The sequence below is a fragment of the Trypanosoma brucei genome, chromosome 5 (genome assembly GCF_000210295.1).
Source record: "Trypanosoma brucei gambiense DAL972 chromosome 5, complete sequence".
NCBI classification, from domain to species: Eukaryota; Euglenozoa; class Kinetoplastea; order Trypanosomatida; family Trypanosomatidae; genus Trypanosoma; species Trypanosoma brucei.
In genome coordinates, this window is record NC_026738.1 from 573,181 (window position 1) to 584,802 (window position 11,622).

Consider the following 11,622-nt stretch of genomic DNA (forward strand, 5'->3'; position numbering starts at 1 on the left):
TTCTTTGTTTGTTGTTTGTTTGTTTTTTCCCTTCTTTTTTTTTTAAAAAAATATCTTTTATGCATTCGCGCTTTGTGTTTGCGCTATCAGAAGTGAGTATGGGAACTCCGTCTCATATGGCGGCTGTTTTCATTTCTCCTTTCATTTCTTTATTCCCTTTTCAAAACGAAACAAAACAAAAAAAAACATACACAAGTTCAAAAAAAAAAAAAAACCTCCCCAAACAAAACAAAAAAAATGGAAAGAAAAAACGCCCAGACAACTCGCAGAAATCGTCGCGTTCCCGCGTTGGTTGATTGAATCTTTTTGTTTTTGTTTTTGTTTTTGTTTTTCCTCCTTGATTTATTTTATTTTGGTGTTTGTTTGTTTGTTTGCTTGCTTTCATTTTGTTATCACATCACGATAACCGAAAAAAGAAAACAAAAAAAAAAAAGCAACTGCCGGGCCTTTTTGATGACAAGTTGAACTTTTCATTTTTGTTGCGGCACCGTCATCTTTTCACATCCGCGCTGTGTTGTTTGATTGCTTGATTGATTGATTGTTTATTTGATTGTGATTTCTTTTTTTCTCCTCATTTTCTGTTTTTTTTTGTTTTTTTTTTTGTTGTTGTTGTTGTTGGGTTTCAGGTGCCTGACGCCATTCGTGTGCTTCTGTTCAGTTGGTACTATTTGCTGCTTTGTTATTGTTATTATTGTTATTATTATTATTGTTATTATTATACCACTTTCTTTTTTTTTTGTTGTTGTTGTTTTTCCTGTCTATCTTTTCCATTATATAATTCTTAATACTCTGTCGTCACTAATTTTTTTTACTTTCTCTTTTCTTTTCTTTTTTTCTTCTTCTTTATATAATAAAATGAATAAAAAAAAGATTAAAATTTTTTTTTTCCTTTTCACCTTTCTTTTGTTACCTTATGGATCTCCGTGTCGTTTGGCCAAGGGCAAAAGGTGGGACTGCCAGTTTGAAATTCATTAAATTAACGAAAGAAAAAGTTTTTTTTTAAAAAAAAAAGAAAAATGGCGTAACAAAAAAGGAAAATAAAGGAAAAGGGGGGGAAAAGAGAAGAAGTGAAAAAAAAGGGGGAGTGAGTTGAGGGAAAATTTGGGCAAATGAAACGATGAATTAATGAGTGAAGAAGGAGGATGAACAAAAAAAAAAAAAAGAAGAAAAGGAAATGATGGAAATGTGACATTATCTATCAAGTCGCCTCCAAGTTGTGTCGTTTCTTTCTTTTTTCTTTTTTCTTTTCCCCCCTTCCCTCCCCCTTTTAAAAAAAAAAAAATTCGCCTCTCAATTCCCGTCACATTTGCTCTGCGTCTTTCGTTGTCGTTATAATTGTTTTCAGTGATATGTTGCAACCTCCAATTTCATCTTAACTCCTTCTCTCCTTTCCATTTTTGATTAATTTTCTTTTTTCCTTTTTCTTTTTCTTTTACATTTATTCACTCCTATTTGTTTGGACGTATCGTCTTCTCTAAAATCCGGCACCAAAAACCGAAGAAAAAAAAGAAGTGATAAAACGTACAAGGAAGGAGAGAGGACGAAGGGGGAAAAAAAAAGAAAAGAAGGAAAATACATAGCTGGAACGCGCCTCCAAAAGACCGGGGCAAAAAAAAAAAAAAAGAAGCGAAAGACGAGGCGAAGCGAAGAAATAAAGAAAATAGGGACAGCGCGGTCGTAGCATTACGAGATTTATACGAGCGAGAAAATACAATCAGTCAATAACCTCAACGTGGACAAAAGGGGGGAGCAAAGAAAAAAACAACAACAACAACAGCAACGAAGGAATAGAAGATTAAAACCAAATTCAGGCGGCACAAGTTTGAATCAAAGGAAGAATTGGTGGACGAGTTCGCCGTAGTGAAGGGAAACTAAGGGGGGGGAAAAAGAAAACTATATAAAATAGCGAAAAGCCACCGCGCCAAGGAAAGAGGAAAAGGATTTTTAAAAAAATAAAAAGCGGTCAATTCTGGTAACGACAGGAGGAACCAGCTCGATTCAGCGTTTGTTTTCACGGAGTCCACGAATAATGCGCCCCACCGGAGTACGCTGTCTTGCTTCACCCCTCAGCTTAATGAGAGTTACCGGAACCCCCAACACCGGCCCACGTGTGTTGTCGCCTGATGGTACGAAATTTTCATGGGATCCCTACAGCGGTGCATCCGTTGATGGAAGTGAAGTTTTCACCCAGTCACCCCATCTCGCCGCGCAGTTCCCCGGTCACGCGTCTCCTATTCAACTCCCTCCGCCCAATGTGGCGTCGGATGGTGTCTCTTTTGCATCGACACTTAATTGGCAATCTCAAGGGGACGGCGGAGCAGCATATGATTCCTCAGTTGTTGGGTACTGGGAAGAAACCGGTCCCAACCGTGGCGCACTGCGACTTGGTTCCGATGAACAACAACAACAACAACAGCAACAGCAACAACATCAGTTATATCGGACAGGCCCACTCGCGCAAACGTTCTTCCAGACGACCGGCAGCGGTGCACCTCCCTTCGACAACGCCGTTGTTACGCATGGTGATGCTAACTTTAATTCAGGTTTTGGTGTGGTGGCATCGCCGCATCGCCCATCATCGCGAGCGGGACGTTACGGCACTTCACGTGGTGTTTCTTTATCCGCCTCTCGAGGAAGATCTTTTGAATCCACTCCATTATGGGGCCACGGGCAATCCGGAGCCGCAGAGAGAAAGCTTCCATTTAGACGTATGATCCCTCCGCCCGTCCCTTATGAACTTGCATTGCGTCAACTCTCCCGTTCGGGTCTTGCCGATCCCGAAGGGGTTCTCGAAGGAATTCTTCGTCACTGGCACAGGTCTACACAAGTTGCAGTCGGTGTACTTCGTAGCGAAGCTGCTTCTTCAGTTGAGGAAAGTTGCCCGTCCCCTCCTTCAGGAAATGACCGCGAAGCAATAGTCGAATGGGTGACACGTTGCGAGGGATGGTGGCAACAGAATTTCGGAACCCAACCCCGCAGCGGTGCTGACCGGCAAAATGCGGCTCATACGTTTAATGGAAATCGGGGACACAGATCCAATGATGGAAGGCGTCCTCATACATCAGGGGCTGCAAGTAGGAATAATCATGCATTCGCCGGCATGAACGGAAGAAGGGGGTGAGAACGGAAGATTAAAAATGAAATCGGGAAAGAAAAAAAAAAGGGGGGAGAATCAACAAGGTGGACATGTTGATTTCCCCCCCCCTTTTTTTTCTTTTTTTTTGTTCTTCTTTTTCGACATGTGTCTGTTGTGCCCTTTCCTTCTATTCTCTCTTCACTCCACGCCTCCCCTCTCCACACACATATATATATATATAATATAATATAATATATGATATATGATATATATGTATATATATATATATATATACATACATTTTTCCGCACCGCCTTTTTGTCGTGTGTTTATTTTTCATTTTTCTCTTTTTATTTAATTTCCTTTGTGAAGTTTCAACCAAAACAACACCAAACCATTTAAAAAGAAAAAAGATTTTTCTACCTTTTTTTGTTTTAACCTTGCGCGTGTGTCTTTTCCATTTTGGTTCTACCTGTACCTGTTGGTTCGTTTTTTTTTTTCTTTCCACCTTTTAGACACTTTGGCGGATAATGATCTTCAGTGCTAAAATTGAAAATAACAGGAGTTGATCGAAAGTCTGATTTTTGTTTTCATTTTTTAAAAAATATATTTTTGATATATTTCCCCTCCTTTTTTTAAAAAAGAAAAAGATGTCAGATAAGTGGGATAGAGGAACGACGGAGATAAATATAAATAAATATAAATATATTAATACATGTGTTTCAACATATATATATATATATATATATTTACATGTACTTGTTTGTTTATATGTATTTATGCGCATAACAATAGCAGCGGAAGTGCGCTCGAGTGTGTAACTAGATGTTTTGATGGGAAAGAGAAAGGGGAAGAAGGGTGGGGGAAAAAAAGAAAGAAAGAAAAAACAGCGATCAATAAAGTTAATAATAATTCCGCTAAGGGTTTACTCACAGGTGGCGTGTGTACGCAACCTGGGTGATGCAAGTGAAGAGGGGAAATTAATAAAATAAATTAATAAATTTATATATAAATATATAAACATGTATGTATATATGTATGTATGTTTTCGACTGGGTTAGAGTAGATAAAGTGGATAAAACGGGAAAAGGTGAAAAAAAAAAAATACTGGATGACGAAGTGAAGAAGTGGAAGACTCGTTTTGTTTTTTTTGTTTGTTTGTTTGTTTGTTTTATATCAACCATAATTTTGTTTCTTTTTTCATTTTCAATCTGTTAGGTCAAATTAGGATGTTTTGTTTCTTCATTAGTGAAATATGTTTACTTATTTCATTTTCGTTTGTATGATCGCCTGTTTGTTTTCCATTTTGTTTTTGTTTTGGAAAAAAAAAACTTTTGGTGGCGAGTTATATATTTCATATATTTTTATACTCTTTTACTACACTTCGTTTTTTTTTTCTTTGGGTGGAGGCCGCGTTTGTGTTTCACAGCAGCAAAAAAAAAAAAAGAATTCAATACCAAGAGCGATATAAAGTATATATATTATATATATATATATATTATGTTTTATATATTATATGTGTATATATGTGTGTGTGTGGATATGTGTGTGGATGCGTTGGGGGTTTTCCTTTTTTTTGGGAGTGGTGTGTGTGTGTGTGTGGGAGAGAGAGAGAGAGAGAGAGAGAGAAAAATAAATAAATAAATGGAAAATTAGAAAAAAGTGCAGGAGATTCTGTCGACTCTTTTCTAAGAAAAAAAAAATATTCACAAGAAAGAGAAGAGAAAAAGTAAAAGATGAGGGAACAGTCCCTCTTTTTGTTTGTTTATTTTTCTTACTTTCTCTTTTTTTTTTTTCATGATCTTCTTTCCCTTTTGGTTACAATCATCTTCCGTTTTTACCTCTTTTTTTAAAAAAATTTTCCTTCTCTACTTTTTTTGGCGTCCCGCACGTCTGTCTGAGATTTCCCATTAATTGTCCATTTAATCAATTTTTTTATAAAAAAAAGCGTTTTTTTTTCACTTTTTAATAATAATAATTATTATTATTTTGTCTTTTTTTTTCCTTTTTCTTTTCCCGGGCTTCTTCCCTTCCTTTTATTATAACAACAATTATTATGGTAATTATTATTCCCATTATTATAATAATTATTGTTATATTATTACCATTATTAGCATTTTTATGGTTATTATTATTATTATTATTATTATGTTCATTACAACACTCTTCCCCCCCCATATCCTCTCTCTTTTTTTTTTTTCCCCCTCCCTCCCTCTTTCTTCTCCTCCTCCTCCTTCCCTTTCTTTTTTTTTTTTCATCTCGACTTATTTTGTTACGAGATTTTTTGTTTTTGTTTTGTTTTTAATCCTTTTGGTTTTCACTCCCCAAATTAGGGCGGTTACGTAAAAAAAAAAAAAACAAATTTCTTTTGTTTCTTTGTTGTTGTTTTTTTGTATTTTTCTTCTTATGAGGAGCGAAAAGGGCAGGGGAGAGGATTAAGGGGGAAAATAGGAAGAAGAAAAAATAAAAATAAAGAAACAAAAGAAAAGGAAAGAAAATTAATAAATGGATAGATGAAAATAATCAACAACGATTTTTTTTTTTTCCCCTCCCCTTCCTAACAAAAAAAGAAAAGGGGGGTGCGGATTATTGTAATGACAACAGCGATAATAATCGCAATAAAAAGAATAAAATGTATAAATATATATATATATATATATATATTTATATATATAAATGCCTAAGCGCTCACGTTCGCAGTGTATCCCGTGATAATTTTACCTAAAAGAAGGTACGTTAAATAGGAGGAAAAGAAACAAACAAACATGCACACACGCAAAAAAAAAAATAATAATAATAATAATAACAAATAACAAATAAGAAAGAAACGAAAAGAGAAAAAGCGGAAATAATGAATGATAATACTTCTTGAGTTTGGCTTGTGTTGTGTGGTGCCTCACTTGTCAAAACACGATAAAACAAAGCAAAGAACTGTAAAAAACAAAAAAAAGAAGAGAAAAGAAAAGAAAAGAAGAACGGAAGAGGCGCGCGGTATAACAATGAAGAGCAAACGGATGTGTTTTTTTTTTTTTTGTGTGTGTGTGTGTGTTTGTTTGTTTACCGCTGCTTCCCACTTTTCTTTATCTTTTTTTTTTTTACAGGTAATAATAGTGTTGTTTTTGTTGTTTTTTTTTTTTTAATGCGAGAAAAGCGGAAGGAAAATTAGGAAGGAATGCGTTTAATTTCTTTTTTTTAAAAAATAAAATAAAATAAATCGTCATTATTAATTTTTTTTTGTCCCAGATGATTCCCATCCGTTACCATTTTTTTTTTCTTTCCTTTTTTCTTTTTTTTTTTTTGTTCATGTATTATTCGATTCGGTAAGTGCACAAAAAGACACCTTCGGGAACCGAAACCCTTAGTGGGAACCTGTTGTGGATTTTCCTTTTTTTTTCTTTTTTTTTTGAAAGGAAATGACAAAAATAAAAATAAAGGACAGAGCGGTGATTAAGTGAGCGATTAAAAAAAAAAAATATAGAAGAAAAATATATACGAAGACATAGGAAAGAAACAAACATATATATATATATATATATATTAATATTAATATATTATACAAGTTTCAATATGTATTCCAATCCTAAACAAGAGATGATAATGCACACACCGAAACGCAGAAACGGGTGCAATAATAATAAAAATAAAAATAAAAGTAAAATAACAATAATAATAATAATGGTAGTTGTGGTGGTGATGGTGATGGTGATGGAAATTGTTGTAAGACATTTATTATTACAATAATTATTATGATCATCACAAGGCCCAATGAAGGGAGGGGGGAAAAAAAAAAAAAGAAATAAAGTGAAACTTATAAAAACTCATTCCTTCCTATTCGATCTTCCTACGAACATCTTTCAACGTAAGTGAGAAAAATTGAGAAGTGAAAAAAAAAACGAAAAGGAGACGCCAGTTAACACTTTCATGAAGTGGAGTTACTATCTTGTTGTTACGAACCCGTGTTTTTTTTTTTTTCCTCTTTCCTCCTCTATCTCTCTTTATTTTTATTTTTGTAACAAAACAGAAATAAATAAATAAATAAATAAGTGAGGTTTTTAAAATTTTAATTTTATTCATTGATGGATATATTTATATATTTATTTATATATGTTTATATTTATTTTTATTTTTCTCCCCCTTTCTTCCATTTCTTGAATTAGCAGCGGTTCCCACAAATACAAATACAAATACACCTCAACCTTAAATGATTATTTGGTGATGGTGATGATGATTAGAGTGGTACGAGTGACACAACAACAACAAAAAAAAAAAGAAAAACACATAACATAACATAACATAAAATAAAATGCAGAAAAGGAGAAAGAAAAAGAATGCAAAGATAGAAGAGAAATAAAGCGAAGTGGTCGCCACTTTTGTTATCGATAAACGGAACCAATGCAAAAGCACAGGGTGAAAGGGACAGAAAGAAAAAAAAAAGGGAAAAGCGAAAACGAAAACGAAAAAGGAAAAAAAAATGTGACTAAAGGTATGTTTTTACATATTTCTCTGTATAGGAACTTATGTCGCGAATCGCCTGAAAAAAAAAAGGGGGATAAAGAAAAATAGAAAGAAAGAACACAAAATGAACGAGGGAAATGAAAAGGTTTTTTTTTTAAAAAAAAAAAAGAAGCAATCCGCTTCACTGTCATCAGCTTTTTTTTTGTTTCTATTATTATTATTATGTTGTCTTTTACTGTTGTTGTTGTTGTTGTTTCTTTCCCGTTTCTCCTACCTTATTTTCCTGGTCGTCGCTGATGCTGGAAATTCAAGAAAACACACACAATTGAAAAAAAAAAGCAAAAGCAATTAAATCAAAGGTGGTCACGGTTTCGCCAGGGTGATGATCATATTTACAATAATTTTATCTTAGAAAGCTCTGGTGGTTAAATACAAGATGGAAGAGGGGATGGGAAAAAAAAAAAAGGAATACCGTGAACATATATTACAGAGACCGGCTACTTGTGTAAATAAAAAGTGAAAAAAAAATCTTTTTTTTTGGGGGGGGAGGGAGGGGGTTTCTCCATATATTTATTTATATTTGATATTTTTGTACCTTAAGATGCGGTATCGGTTGGGAGAATGGAGAGAGTTGGGGGGGGGAAAAAAATTGGGTCAAACATCAGAAAATGGAATGTGGGAGATTCGTATCAAACACTTAAGCGAAATTATCCAAATTTAACAAAGAAAAACGGGAAAGTACTTTTTATAAATTTGTGATAGTACAAATGTTAACATGAATAATTAATGAACCATAAACAAATGAATTTTAAATTCATTGGTGTTTGTACTTATATATATCTATATATTTACGGGTTTGCCATGTAGGCACTTTCTTGAGTTGAAAGGATGAAATTTCAGGGGTGGGGAGAAACAGCCGTTAAGGAGGAGTAAATAAAATGAATGAAAACAAAAACAGATGTATATAAACGTGCGTGTAAGCATAGCTGCATATTTATATTTGTGTGTTTTTGTTTTGTTTAAGTTCCTCCCCCTTTTTTGGCGGCGTACACCACGTAACTTTTCTCTTTTCCTCCGATTTGTGTTGTGCGTGCGTATGTATGTGTATGTGTGTGTGTGCGTGGTGGGGAGCAAAGCAAACGGAGGAGACGGGGAAATGGAAGGAAAATATTTTAAAAAAAAAAAAAAAGAAAAGACAAAGCAGAAGTGAAAGAAAGTAAAGAAACATAAATATAATGACACACCACCTTCCCATCTACCGGCTCCGTTTGAATTCTTTCAACTTTTCCATCCCTCGTTATTTTCAGGGAGCAGCTGTTGTTATCATTGTTATTACCTGTGATTGACATTATCATTATTATTATTATTGATGTTATTCGTGTTCCCCTCCCTTTCTGTCCCACTTTCCCTCCTCTCTCTCTTTTTTTTTTTTACTTCCGGTATTTCTGGCTTTCCGCTTATGTTTTTTTTTTCGAATTTCACTAAAGTAAACCACAACATCACAGTTATTTGATGTTGGACACCACCACCACCCCTTCCAAAAACAAAAAAAATCGAAAGTGGAGATAATGACGATGAATGCGAGGAGAAGGTGTGATCGACGTTGCGATGGAAATGAATAGGAAAAAAAAAAAGGGAACAATGATGTTAAGGAAAAAAAGCAGAAGAGAAAGAAAATGATGTCCTTCAGAGTGAAAACAACAGCAATAGTGACGATATGATAATAATTAACAAAAACAAGGATGGTGATGGCAATGATGATGTGAAAGAAAAGGAGAGAGAAAGAGTAGTGGAAATAAAGCGAGAGCCCATGTACGAAAAAGAAGAGAAAAATTATATATGTATGCGAGAATATGTGCCTGTTTTCCCCCTACAAGCTTTTTTTCCTTCTGCGCTTATCACTATTATTCATTTTTTTATTTTGGCGCCATGGTGGTAGCGGATTTTAGTTAATGAAACGGGAAAAGAATATATTGTTGTTTCTTCCGCTCCACCGACCTTACTTTTTTTTCATTTTTTTTAAATTATTTTTGAAAATGCCATCGTTCGTTCTTTGATTAATCCGTCTTTTTTCCCCCGTCGTTTCGTTTGTCTTGTTTTGTTTTGTTTTTCACTCGGTTTCTGTTTAACTTATTTCGTAGTGCAGGGTGAGGAGGTGGTCTGGGCCAATGAATAATAATGACCATGCTAATGATAATAACGACAACACCGATTGGGGCAGTGGAACGCCGCTCCGGGAACATATAGCGAAGGACGAGGGCGGATGAGCGCAAGCAGAAGCAAAACTAGGGAAGGAACGTGGCGAGGCGGGCATATTCAAAAAAAAACACATGAGAGTGCGCACAATGCCATTTGCACGCATGAGGATACATGCATATATTTTTATATGCATGTTGTTTCACTTAAAATATATATGTACATATACGTATATATTTTTAAAAGAATGCGTGTGTCCCGTCATCTCGTCGTCACACGTAGCCACCGGCTCGCGGACATGCGAGTGAAAACGGGTGCGGATGAGCATGCATGTGCGGTTGTGCGCGCGGGCGCGACTGCGTATGAATGTTTGCGACCGCCGGAACATGTTCGCAAATGTGTGCCCGGTGCCGGCGCACATTTGTGTGATATAATCATGGGTGATGGTGCGCGAGCAAAAGCATTCATCCAGCAACATGTATGTTGCGTCGGTGGAAATACCGAGTTCCTCCTGGGGAACGTGAGCAGGGTCTCATGTTTTTGGAGGAAACCGGCCCGCCGGCGCCCGCGCTCTGGCGGGAGCACACTCGCATCATGGGATCACGCTTTGGTGTGCGTTTTTGAATATGCCTGACACAACCCCGATCCAGTAGTTTTGTCTTTTCCTAAGCGTTGTAGCATGCGCGGGGCGGGTTCCGTCATATACACGAGGACGTGCGCCTTCGCGGATGGAAATGGGAGGGGGTTTTGTGTGTGTCGTTTCCTATAGCGATTAGCATTTAGTGGGCTTCGCTGAGGATGCAAAACGTCAGCACGCCCCCCGCTTATTCCTATCTTGGAATGGGAGGAAGAGCACGCGCGCGTTTCGATCGCGGCCCTTTGGCGGTTGTTTGCCCTGTATCGGCCCTTCGATGCGATCGTGTCTTGTTCCTTTCACGAAGCACGCCACTCATCCCCCCTTTGATATTTGGGCTCAAATCGCCGCGCCGGTTTCCGGTTCGCGGTAGTCCCTTCTTTGCCAACCCCAAGAGGAGTCCCCAAGCTTTTTTCCCCTTTTTAAAATTAAAATAATAATTTTCGGCCCTGGCGATCCCCGACCCTCGACTTCAGTAATCACTGAGTCCCCTCGATCTGCTTTCTTCCAAATCAAATTTTGAGCACCCCCCCTTTCTGCTGCCTTTTGCTGATACGCCCACCCGGGCCGCCCGCCGCTTTCTCCTCCGTCTCTTAACATCACCCCCCTCCCCCCCTTCCTCCTTTTCTTTCATAGCATAGGTTATGCCCGCCCGGCCCCGCGCCCTTGAGCACTCTCTGTCCACTTTCGCGTCCCAACCTTTTTATTGTTTTGGAACTGCACCGTTGTCTTAAATCGGGGAGAGGGAAACAGAAATAATTCAGCACCACTACGACACCGCTGTGATTTCTCCACTTGCTCCATAATGCAACGCTTTATTGCACTTCTTCACATCCATCGGAATCCGGCAAACAGGGGAAATGACCGAAACCCATGTCAGTTTGAACGGTCGAGAGGAAGTCAGCGAACAAAAAATACCCTCTTGAAACACTTCGGCGACGCCGCAACTGAGTGTCAGGGTGGGTTGCGATCCAACGAAAGGCATGAAAGTATCATATGCATTTGGCCCAGGCGCATTTCCTTAACATTTACTATTTAATGGTGTGAAGAAGAGATAAAATGTAATAAATTTAACGTCGGCTTCAAATGCAGGCGTGTGAAGGGTAATGCCATCAACTGAAGCTCGGGTGGGAGGGTAATTTTCGACGGACGAGGTGGGCGGAAATGAACGCTTTGCCTGTGAGAATTTCATACGAATAATTGTGATCGTGCGCGTTTGGGTGGGGATGGAAATAAGGATGGAGTCAACAGCCCGTCAATT

At 37.2% G+C, this 11,622-nt stretch overlaps 2 protein-coding genes across 2 annotated transcripts; both read left to right on the top strand.

Annotated features, from left to right (window-relative positions):
- Nucleotides 1–2,029: 2,029 nt before the first annotated feature.
- Nucleotides 2,030–3,121, top strand: TbgDal_V2760 (T. brucei spp.-specific protein; the record flags this gene model as incomplete). Its single annotated transcript, XM_011775123.1, has 1 exon — nucleotides 2,030–3,121. One exon carries the CDS (start codon nucleotides 2,030–2,032, stop codon nucleotides 3,119–3,121), a length of 1,092 nt encoding a protein of 363 aa, XP_011773425.1.
- Nucleotides 3,122–9,794: 6,673 nt separating this feature from the next.
- TbgDal_V2770 (T. brucei spp.-specific protein) lies at nucleotides 9,795–10,361 on the top strand (the record flags this gene model as incomplete). Its single annotated transcript, XM_011775124.1, has 1 exon — nucleotides 9,795–10,361. One exon carries the CDS (start codon nucleotides 9,795–9,797, stop codon nucleotides 10,359–10,361), a length of 567 nt encoding a protein of 188 aa, XP_011773426.1.
- Nucleotides 10,362–11,622: the final 1,261 nt, after the last annotated feature.